This window comes from Lethenteron reissneri, chromosome 40 (assembly GCF_015708825.2).
Source record: "Lethenteron reissneri isolate LAM-NWPU_2019-01 chromosome 40, ASM1570882v1, whole genome shotgun sequence".
Classification (NCBI taxonomy): Eukaryota; Metazoa; Chordata; class Hyperoartia; order Petromyzontiformes; family Petromyzontidae; genus Lethenteron; species Lethenteron reissneri.
Window position 1 is genome coordinate 2,241,475 of NC_083818.1, and position 11,537 is coordinate 2,253,011.

The 11,537-nt window shown below is 56.1% G+C and overlaps 1 protein-coding gene across 1 annotated transcript in view; it reads left to right on the forward strand.

Moving 5' to 3' along the window:
- Positions 1–9,709, forward strand: part of ECE1 (endothelin converting enzyme 1) — a 51,200-nt gene extending 41,491 nt beyond the window's left edge. The window contains 4 exon segments of the mRNA XM_061568011.1: positions 610–677; positions 1,259–1,449; positions 2,220–2,315; positions 3,325–9,709. Of these exon segments, the coding sequence (XP_061423995.1) occupies positions 610–677; positions 1,259–1,449; positions 2,220–2,315; positions 3,325–3,501 (532 nt within the window). The 3' untranslated portion in view covers positions 3,502–9,709.
- The last annotated feature ends 1,828 nt before the right edge of the window (positions 9,710–11,537 follow it).

The following is an 11,537-nucleotide window of genomic DNA, read 5'->3' on the forward strand; positions in this document are numbered from 1 at the left end:
TGCTGCTGCGTGTGCCACTGCTGCTGCTGCTGCGTGTGCCACTGCTGCTGCTGCGTGTGCCACTGCTGCTGCTGCTGTGTGTGTCACTGCTGCTGCTGCTGCGTGTGCCACTGCTGCTGCTGCTGTGTGTGCCACTGCTGCTGTGTGTGACACTGCTGCTGTGTGTGACACTGCTGCTGCTGCTGTGTGTGACACTGCTGCTGTGTGTGACACTGCTGTGTGTGTGACACTGCTGCTGCTGCTGCTGCTGCTGCTGCTGCTGCTGTGTGTGCCACTGCTGCTGCTGCTGCGTGTGCCACTGCTGCTGCTGCCGCTGTGAAGCTGTGAAGCCAACGACCCGAGTTTGGTTCCCGCTTGCGGTCAACACCAGTGACGATTGTCTGAACCGGTCGTGGACCTCCCCTAGGCCCGCTCAGCCTCAAATGAGTACCTGCTGCGGCATGTAAGCATCGCCACTGGGGAGACAAAAGGCGGCCCGGGCGTGGTGCTGGCCACCCACCCCGCTCGTGCGCCGTGTCGGCCTTTAGGTGCTACTCGCTAACAGCACTTGCCCCAACAGTCTGTTAAAGCTGTACGGGGGATCTTTGTCTTTGCTGCCGCTGTGCGAAGGTCACTGAACTTTGGTGGGATCGGCGTGGTGATGGGACACGAGCTGACGCACGCGTTCGATGACCAAGGTATGCCTCCCCCCACCCCCCCGTAATTCCGCACCCCGTGTATTGCTGCGTGTAGTATTCTAAGTATCATCATTATTCCGTTTGCAACGCTCATGCACTTAGCTGTCAGGCGAGTCTCTGCAGTTGGTGTGTTGTCGCCCTTGGGCAAAACTGACCCCAACAATGACCAGGAACGGCATGTCCACATACAGCCCCTGAGGCACAGGGCGGCAGATGGCTGCACTGCACTGCTGATTCCTAGCAATGACGAAACTGGTGTAAATTTGTCTCATCATCTTGCTGCTGTTGAAAGCAAAATGGCCACAATTTTGGCTCTTGATTTTGCTCGGTGACGCCATCGGCATCATCGTCATCGGTGGTGGTTGACTGAGCGAGTGGGTGAGTGGGCGAGTGGGTGGGTGAGTGTGTAAGTGAGTAAGTGGGTGTGTGAGTGGGCGAATGGGTGGGTGAGTGAGTGCGTTGTATTGTTAGCTGCATTACGGTGGTGGTGGAACACCGTCCAGGCGAGACGAAACGGTCGTGCGAAAACGCCGCTCCGCCCGCCCCCTCCTCTCCCCCCTCCACGCCGCGCCCCTCGCCAGGCCGCGAGTACGACAAGGACGGGAACCTGCGGCCCTGGTGGAAGAACTCGTCGGTGGAGGCGTTCAAGCGGCAGACGGCGTGCATGCGCGAGCAGTACGCCGCATACGCCCTCTCCGGGGAGCACCTCAACGGCAAGCAGACGCTCGGGGAGAACATCGCCGACAACGGCGGCCTCAAGGCGGCCTACAACGTGAGGCTCTCTGCTCCGCGGAGGATTCCACGTCGACCGTTTTGTCTCTTGCCCCCGCCCCCCCCCACCTTCCACCTTACACCCGCCGATGTGTTCCGGTTGCCCACCACTTCCACTTGTGTCACCTGACCTCGCTTGACCCCCTCGAGGAGCCGGTTTGAATCGCGAGCGGCCGCCTGAATTCGGATCTACGAGGCTCGTTGATCTGACCTCCGAACCACAAACTCGGCACACCCAGGAACGCGGTTTAACTCGGCGTGTTTGGATCGGCGTCGTTTTACCGTGTGTGGTAACTCGACCGAGGGAACGCGTAGATGAAATCCGCTGGACTAAGACTCGATGAAAGTCCGCAGGTTCTTCTCGGCTGCCGACTTCGGCTCACAGGAAGAATGCCGACTGCACAAACTTGCCGGCGTGTGCGCGAGTCTCCGTTGGGGGAAGAGTGCCGCTCGTGCGTGTGCGTGTCGCTGCAGGGGAACGGTGGTGTAGCGGTTAGTGTTACGCTGCGCCACGAACCCGACCACTCGAGTTCGATTCCCGCTCACGGCCAACACCGGTGGCGATTATCTGAACCGACCTCAAATGAGTACCTGCTGCGGTGTATAAACATCACCACTGGGGAGAAAAAGGCGAGCGTGCGTGGTGCTGGCCACCCAGCCTCTCGCGTGCCGTGCCGGCCTTCATAGGTGCTGCTCGCTAATGGCACTTGTCCCAACAAAGCCTCTTGAGCCTATACGGGGGATCTTTATCTTTGTGTGTCCGCTGCGCAGGCGTACGAGGCGTGGGTGAGCCACGCGGGGGAGGAGCCGCCCCTCCCGGCCCTTGACCTCTCCAGCCGACAGCTCTTCTTCGTGGGCTTCGCCCAGGTGCGCCCTTGTCCCTCCCGTCCCGACCGCGCTGCACTCACCGGCTCCTCCCGCGTTTGCGTTAAAACGACACGTGCGTGTGCGCGCGCGTCGAGCGGTCGGGGACACAGGACACGCGGATTGCAGTTTCACGGAGTAACGCGAGCCGTGGCGGGTTTTACACTCTGCAGACGCAGGGGGGGAGTGCACTTTGATGCCGGGCATAAATGTCGGTGACTCATTGCTGCCAGATGTATTTAATCACGACGTCAGACACACAGATGTGCAGCAGGTATGCTGCTGCCTGCAGAGCACGTGCCATGTGTTGTGAGGTGCGTGCGTTGAGGAATGTGCGTGTGGCAGTTAGCGCGCTCCGTTGCGAACACGTCGACCCGAGTTCGAGTCCCGCTCACGGCCAACACCGGCGACGATTATCTGAAATGCTCCTGGGCCACCCCTAGGTCGATGCAGCCTTAAATCAGTACCTGGTACGGTGTGTAAACATCGCCACTGGGGAGACAAAGGCGGCTGGGCATTGTGCTGGCCACCAAACCCCTCATGTGCCATGCCGGCCTTCATAGGTGCTCGTTCACAGCACTTGCCCCAACAGTCTGTTCAGGATATACGGGGGATCTTTGGTACAGGCGTTGTGAGCCTGGTGAGTGTTTCATTTGCGTTACGGAAAGTGGCCAGTTTTGTTGAGCTCGAAGCCGTGTGTGCTGCGGCGTACTGTGGTGAGTGCGCCACGTGCCACGGAATGCGTGGCTCAGGTGAGTGCGTTGAGCATGTGGCGTATGTGTGCCATGTATTGGCAGGGTCTGGTGTGGTGAGCGTGGCGTGGTGAGCGTGGCGTGGCGTGTGCGGCGAGGGTGTTACGTGCGTTACAGGGTGCCGCGGCGAAGCCGCGTTGAAGGTGCCGGCGTGGGCCGAGTGTGCCGAGCTCGCCCCGAGGGTACGCGCCGCGGCCGTGTCGAGCGTTTTGCCGTGCGCGTCGCTGTGTGTGTGCGTCGCCGTGTGCGGTGCGGCGCAGGTGTGGTGCTCGGTGCGCACGGTGGAGAGCACGCACGAGGGGCTCGTCACGGACCCGCACAGCCCCGCGCAGTACCGCGTCATCGGCACCGTCGCCAACTCCCCCGAGTTCGCGCAGCACTTCAACTGCCCCCCCGACACGCCCATGAACCCCGCGAAGAAGTGCGAGGTCTGGTGAGGAGGCGGGATGAGGAGGCAGGAGCGGGAGGAGCGGGAGGAGCGGGAGGAGCGTGGAGCCACGTGGACAGTGCGCCGCTGTGGGTGGGTCAGCGCTTGCAGGGACGTGCGTGCGTGCGCGTGCGTGCGCGTACACGTTGCTTGCGATTGCGTGAGACGAGCCGCTGGTAGACTGGAGCATGTGGTACGGCACGTGGCCACGTGCGTGCGTAGCCACGGCCGTAGCGAGTGGTATACTTGGTGTGGTGTGCCGGGTCCGTAGATATATTTTGGGTCGCCGACTTCTGACAGACCCGGCTGACATTTGAAATTAAGCCCTGGAGATGTCCCTCTGAGATCAGCGTTTGACTCTGCAGAACTGTGTGCCTGCGTGCGTGTGAGTGTGTGCGCGTGTGCACGCGCACGCGTGCATGTCTACTACACTGGACGCTGTCTCGTCCGAGGCGGCGCAAACCCTCGGCCAGTAGAGACGCCGGTGTGGCAGCGGTCGCTTCGTACGTACGTGTGCGCGTGCGTGTGGCTTGTTTTTTTGTTGGTAGTCATCGCAAGTAGCAACCAAAAGTGAACACCTTCACTGTAGTCGCCTTAAATCGGAGGGACGGGCCAAAGGGCAAAGCCGTGTGATGAGGCGTCGATGCGCGGCGACGCGCAGACGCGTCATCCAGTGTCAACCGGCAAGGTACCCGCTCGCTCGCTCGCTCGCTGGCTCACCCGCCCACCGGTCCTGCCTTTCTCGCAAACAGCTCCGTGAAGGCGCTGGGCGGGGGGGTCTTCGTCACGGCGGTGAACTTGCTCGGAGATGGGGAACGACATCCAGCTCGCTCGTGAATCGCACGCGCGCACACACACGCAAGTAATTTGGTTGCGTTTGTCAATCGTAATTTGCATCCCAACCACTCGTGACGCGGCTCATTGGAAGCTGCGTTCGATTTCCTCCCCGGCGATGCCGCTGCTGCTACTGCTGCCGGTGGTGTTGTGATGGTCGGCGCACTTGGACATTCGGTTTCTCGGCGCGGCAGTTGAAAAACTGTGGGCGATTTTCCCAATTCCCTCCACACATCCGTCCACCCCAGCATTATGAACGGGTGCACCGCAGTCAAGTCTATCGGCAGGTCGCATGTGGTGTGGTTAAGCGCGGCTGTTCCAAAGTCATCCGGGCAGTGTTGGAAGAGTAGGCCGAATACCATCTTTAGGAGAGGCTCTTCCCCGCCAGCGATCGGGGCGAGCAATGCAATTTGCAGGGCTTGCCCCTCTACCTTGGCACGTGCCCTGCGGTAGTTTGTGAGCTGAACGTATTTCCCCATCTCTGCTTGAAGCGAGGCGCGCCCTAGCAGCGGAGGCCCCCGCCCGTGGCTCGCCGTGGCAGACCCCCGATGGCGCTGTCCCGCCGGCCGGGGAGAGCGTGGCGGGGGGGGGAGCGCCGCTCCGCCCCGCGTCGCACGGCGACCGCCCATTTACCGTCGCGCCGTTTGTTTTGCGCGTTGTGCGTGCTCTCTTGGGATGTGCGTGCTTGCGTCGGCGGTGGTGCCCCGCCACCGAGCGGGGGCCTTCTCCCGGGAAGGAAAGCTGCTGCAGGTTTGCCAAAGAGCTCCGCCCCCTCACCCCCCACAACCACTTCCTCCCACACAACCCAAGCTCGCCGCTGCACTTAACGCACGTTTTTCCTTTTTACGTCTTCGTATTTAAGTGTTTATTGTTGTAACTGCCATGATTTATTTATTGACATCTGTAAAAGGGAAGGTGGAGTCCAGGTCCCTGGAATGTGAATGGACGGGTCCGTGGCTTGGGGTCCCTGGAATGTGAACGAAGGGGGCTGTGTTTGCACCGTTCCTTTGGGTGGCGCTGGGTTGTCGGCAACTGCCACAGCATCCTCATCGGCGATTCAGTTGCACAGCTTGGTTGCACGCAACTGAATCGCTTGCAATGTGCAACCAAGTTTGTTTTGTTTGACCATGGTGAGAACCTGGTTGTGAGCAGCTGAGGAAGACTTTCAAGCGACCCGTTCGCTGACGTGCAGCGACTTATTTCGCACGTTAGCGTCGTGTGCATTTTCAAGCTGCGGCTGGCGGTCGCAACCCGGAGTGCGCCGTTTACTTTCCCCAGCGACCGATTCCGCTCGGGTTTGGGCAAAGCGGTTAGCGCGCGACAATTTCTGAGAGCAATTTGGTTGCCGAACAATTCCCTGGAATGTGAATGAACGGGTCCGTGGCTTGGGGTCCCTGGAATGTGAATGAACGGGTCGGTGGCCAGGGGTGGACAGGGCAGTTGGCACGCGACGATTTCTGAGAGCGATTTTGGTCGCCGAATGGGCCGCTCCTGGCGGTCGAGGCAGCTTGACCGTGGCACGGCGTCGCACTCGGTGGACCCCCTCCTCCATCCGCCGTCGAGTTTTCCACGCCGCTGGATCAAGGGCGTGGGGAGTTGAGGTGAGGGTGCACTGTGGGCTATGGCGCAGGCCCCAGCGTCACGAGCGGTTCGAGCGGAACAGCGGACAGGGGTGACGGATTGCGATGAGGAAGCGTTGCTGTGCCGTGCCGGCTTTTGAACCCTTTGACAGCCTACCGATTTTTTTCAAAGCTGCATCATATCGCTTCATAAAACAATCTAAATACCGCTTGTTTACGCATTAGCATTTTTTTTTTCATTGAGAAATCGGTACGCAGGTGAGAGGGTTCGATTGTCGGCAGCTTTCCCCGTTCGTTCGGTACCGTGGCGACGGGGGGGGGGGGGGAGCTCCCGGCGCGTAGTCAAGCGGAAGGTCGGACATCGCGCCCAACCGCGCGAGCCGAAAGGGCCGTACGGCGGGCACGCCCGCGAGACCCGTCTCGGCGCCAAACTCCTGCGTGTGCCTGAAATGGGGGGGGGGAGGTGAGGGGCGGTGGGGGGGGCGGCGCTTTCAGCGGGGGCTTTCGCAGCGAGCGTCAGACGGCAGCGGGGAGGCTGGAGGGTACGCCGGCTCCAGCCGCGGCAGCACGGTAGTCGACCCCCCCCCCTCCACCCTTGTGAATGTGTCTACGGACGTGCCGACGGATCGAGCCCAGTCTACACTGGTCATCGTCTTCTTCTAGGCCAGAGGTCCCATTCCAGCGGCGTTCTCCACTAATTTTCAGAGGGGGGGTTTCCACTTTCGCCAATAAGACATTAGTGCGAGGGCCCGCCACGCACTGAAACCATTTGAGGTTTGACAGCAGCACGATGACGATGATGGGGGGGTGTTTTCACTTTTTGCGTTTTGTCGGGGGCCGCACGTCAGGGGCCCCACTAAAGGCCACCAGGGGCCGCCAGTGGCCCGCGGGCCTTGCAATGAAGAACGCTGCTGTGTGACAGGTTCCTCTTTGCTCTATGCGGGTTCGGTTTGTGTGCGCGAATCAGCAGGCAGCTGTCCCCTCGTGCGATTTCACTTTGTGTGCCCCTTTTTATTTTGAATGCATCTGATAATAATTATTTACATTTAATATAATAAATTACATTCTAATAACAATTATTTGTAAGGCACCTTCTAGTAATGTCTTAAGGCGCTGCGTAGAGCGAGGGATAGCTGTAGTGCGTGGGATTGGCTTGTCTGACTTTATTTCCCCACGTGCTCACATGCACTACCCTTATACAGACCTCCATACAGACCCGTAGACTCACACTTACATGGTTCATAGACCTGTACACAGAACCATAGACTCGGACAAACCACGTAGTGCGTATAATTACGTCAAGACTCATACTTGCGCATACGCTTACACGTTTCACAGACTCCTATACAAACGCGCGTACATGCGTATGATCCATAGACTTGCATAGGGAAGAACCATAGACTGGCATAGCAACCCATACGATGACACACAATTACACACACAGAGACCCACCCAAACGCGTACACAGGAACTCAACACGTCTGTCAATGAACCCTGCCTTAAAAGTAGACGTAGAATAGGCGACGTTTCGGGGACAGGCCCTTCACGGCGAATAGGGAGGCCACGGTGGTAGCATAGACTTGCACCACATTCTCGGCCAAACGTTCCGTCATTATTGCCCGGCGTCGGCTGATCGTGTTTTCCTTCTCCATGTCCTCCTATCCTCTGTCCCTCTTCCTCTGCGGACATTCGTCGCCCTCAAATCTTTCCCCATCGGCAGCTTCTTACCCCACACCTCTGCGCTTTCACAACTCGATTCTCCCACTCCCCCCCCCCCCCCCGTAGATCCCAACCCCTACACCGTCATCCATGGTCAAGTTCCGAGGCTCGGGGTTTTTCCCGGTCGCAGTGGTGGGACCGTGTTTGTGTATGTTTGTTGAACTTCTTTTGCACCGTATGTAGCCAAGCGTGCTAATCGGAGGTGCCGGGGGGGGACAACAACAAACTAAACCCACACAAATGCAGTTTGAAAGAAATGAGTTCTCAATTTATAAGAATAGGTTTTACCCTTTCCTGCAATAAGACGGGTGTTAAGATGTTAAAACACCAAACTGAAACCTTTTGCAAGTGTAGTGCAGTGACTTAGGACACGAGGTTTGTAGAGGCACCTTCTTTATTAACACGCACGATCTCGCCTGGACACACTCTGTACTCGCTCACCTATGACACAACACGAGCCGTCTCGTCCCCATCGTCGGCAGTGACGATGGCAACGAGACGATCCAGCGCGGCTTGGCTCCGCCCTGGCCGCGCCTCCCTTCTCGAACTCACTAGCAGCTTCCAGGGGCTTCCAGATGGGACCCTCCAAGACCCTTGCCCCAGTTCCTCCGCCCTGCCAACACCCGTGTATACGCTCACCGGCGTGTGTCCTGTTTGTTCACCGCAGTTGCCGCTGCTGGTCACCAGCCGGCGCTATTACACTACAGAAGTAATCATTTCTGCATTGACCACATATACTTGTGGTGAACATGCAAACAACATACATGCTCTGGTAGTATATACAGTAAAACCTTGGATTGCGAGCATAATTTGTTCCGGAAACGTGTTTGTAATCTAAAGCGCTCGTATATCAAAGCGAATTTCCCCATAAGAAATAATGGAAACTCAGATGATGCGTTCCACAACCCAAAAATACTGTATTCATATAAAAATTATTAATATAAAATACCTTTTTATAATTGTATTATTTATATTTAATATAAGTAATCAAATGTATTCATTACATTTAATCGTGGCTGGTGTGAGGGAGACGAGAGAGAGGAGAGGAGGGTTATTGTGGAGGACGACTTTCACTTGCAGGACAGTTACTAAAGAACAGTCGCTACACTTGGACACAAAATACAAAAAATGCTTTACGCACACACACGTGGTCACAACGCTATAGTGAACAGTATACGCTCGCACGAATGTTGACTATACGAGTGAGGCACGCCAACTGAGACCGAGCATGGGAGACGATTACCCACAATCCCGCAGCGAGAGAGAGAAAAACCATCGGCTCAGTTACGTCCGCAAATTTGCGCGCGTTATAAATTGCTTTATTATTATTAGTCGTGATCACGTGACGCTCGGCAGACAGAGCGTATACTGTACGTACTACAGTACTCGTATTGCAAGACCTCGTTCGTTTATCAAATTAATATTTATTTGAAAAATTTACCCGTCTTGCAAAACACTCGCAGACCAAGTTACTCGCAATCCAAGGTTTTACTGTACATTGTCTTTGAACACGATTCCTTGCCAAAGCTTTCAGTATGGTGTTTAATCATCTTAACACCTGTTTTATTCAGAATCAGAAAGGGTTTTATTCGCCATGAAAGTCCGCACAGACAAGGAATTTACTTTGGCAGGAAGGTGCATACATTCAATATATTGGAATCTTAAATCTTAAATAAGTGGTGTACAAGTCTAACTATACTAAAGGCACAAAGTCTAACTAATACTAAGGGGCTAAAGTATGTAAACATTAGAATAAAATTAAATATAAAATAGCTATAATACACAATATAAAAATACAAAAATACAAATAGGGTAACATAGGGCAAGGTGTCATTGTGCAGATAAAATGTTACAGTCGGGTTAAAACCTATTCTTTTATTTTGATCCTGGCAAGGGAGGAGGTCCCATGAGGTTCTCAGTCTAGATGACTTGCACAGCCCCCAGTGGCTTCCTGGTGTGGGAAGGAAGAGCGTTCCAGGCGGCCGCGGAAGCGTGCCTGGAAGCGCCGCGATGCGAGTGACCGCCTTCTGTTCGGGGGACCCACGCTCACACCCGGCCTCCAAATGCAGTCAGTCCGGGGGGGGGGGTCACGTCGCTCCGCTGTGCCCCCCCCCCCCGCGCAAAACTCGCCCCCCCCCCCCCCCCCCGCGAGATTTTTCTACGTCAAAGCGAGCTGCGCTGTCGTTTTCAACGTCGAGATTATCTGCCAATATTCGAGGTTTTTGGGTTAGAGCGTGTAAATATGTAAATGTTGTGTTGTCAGACCCGCCACCCACCCGACACGGCCAATTCTTAAGATTCGTCACGTCAACAAAACGTGCCAATTGGTGACGAGTTCACAACTCTGGCTGTCCGCCTGATGATGCTGGCTGTTGTAGTTACTGGTGAAACGTCACGGCACTCGAATTGTAAATGTTGTAGTGGGTTTACTCTCCAACACACCCCAGGCGTGCTGTACTCGTAACGAATTGGCACGTTCTGTTTACATGACAAACCTTACTAATTGGCTGTGTCGGCGGTGGCGGGTTTAACGACACATTTATATTCACGCGATCTAACACAAAAAACTCTTCTGGATATTGGTCGCGAAAGCCTCCGTGTTAAACTGAGATTATCTGTGTTTGTAAAATCTACGATTTGGCTGTCGGTCCGAGCGTGATGGTCAACTCTCGTTCCTGCTCGCGGTGGATTGTGTCCCGGGCTGTGGATCGGCCGTGCGAGCGGTAAAAAACATTGGATCAAAATACCTATTTTTTCCTCGCGTGCAACGCACGCACACGTTAGTTTGGTTATTTAGCTGCTCCTCACCCCGTCGGGGGTCACTGGCTCGGTGCCCGCGTGAGCGCAAACGCGTCGGCAAGTTGGACCGCTTACAGCTGCTGTGGACATCTGTAAAAGCCTCGTAGCTCATTGGATTTCTCCAGGACGAAGAAAGATTCCAATTCCGATCGGTACTTTTAAAAGCGGTGACGGACAATGCCCCCCTCCCCACGCCCCCCCCCCCCCCCCCAATTCTACGTCGTCTCCCTTTGCCAAACTTCTTCCAACCTTGCTCAATTCCGGAGGCGCTGTAATAAACCCTTAAGACGTGTACGCGTTGGCATCAGCGTGCACGTATTACACCTTCAAATAATGGGGCTGTTTGTTGCCTGCCTGCTTGACGTATTGGGGTCTTTCGGATGTCCTGCGAAACAGCTTTTTCTTAAAAGCAAAAACCTAGCGAAACATTAAATGCGACGCTTCGCCTGACGTAAACGTAATTTTTGGGGGGAAATCTGAGCCACCCTTTTAGTCCCCCACCGTTGCCTGCGGATAACCGGGAGTTGGCGGCGGCACGTGGAGGCAGCAGTGAGCCGCTGCAGTCGAGGCTGCGTGATGAGCCCGCTGCAGTTGTTATGCCGTTCGGGGCAGCCCGACCGTGCCAGTAGCAGGGGTAGGGGAGCGATAGGAGCGATTATCTCGGACGGGCGGCAGCGTGGCGAGGCCATCGGAGCCGCCTGGGGCGTGGCCTTTGTCGAGAGGCAATCGAATCGTTGCCTCGGTCGCGGTTTTGCAAGCGGTGGACTGTGGCAGAGGATTGTGCCCTTGTGCCATGAACCGGCGTGCTTTTTCGTGGGGGGGGGGGGCTAGGCGCAGCGGTCTTTATCCACATTCGATGGTCATCATGGGTAACGACGGTGAAGTAGGACGATTTATTTTGCGTCGCCGTTGGAACGATTGCAGCGAAGAGGAAAGTAGCTGCTCCACCAAGCGACTAGTATTTTTGATGTTGCGCGGCCTTGAGCTGAAACGATTGCAAATGTTTACACACACGATGGGAAGCGTACATGGCCTTTGCGGGGGCACAGACATTCGCAGTTCACCCTGCCATTGTAGCAGCGTCTCAACGCGTTGCGCGGTTTTGTTTGCTTTT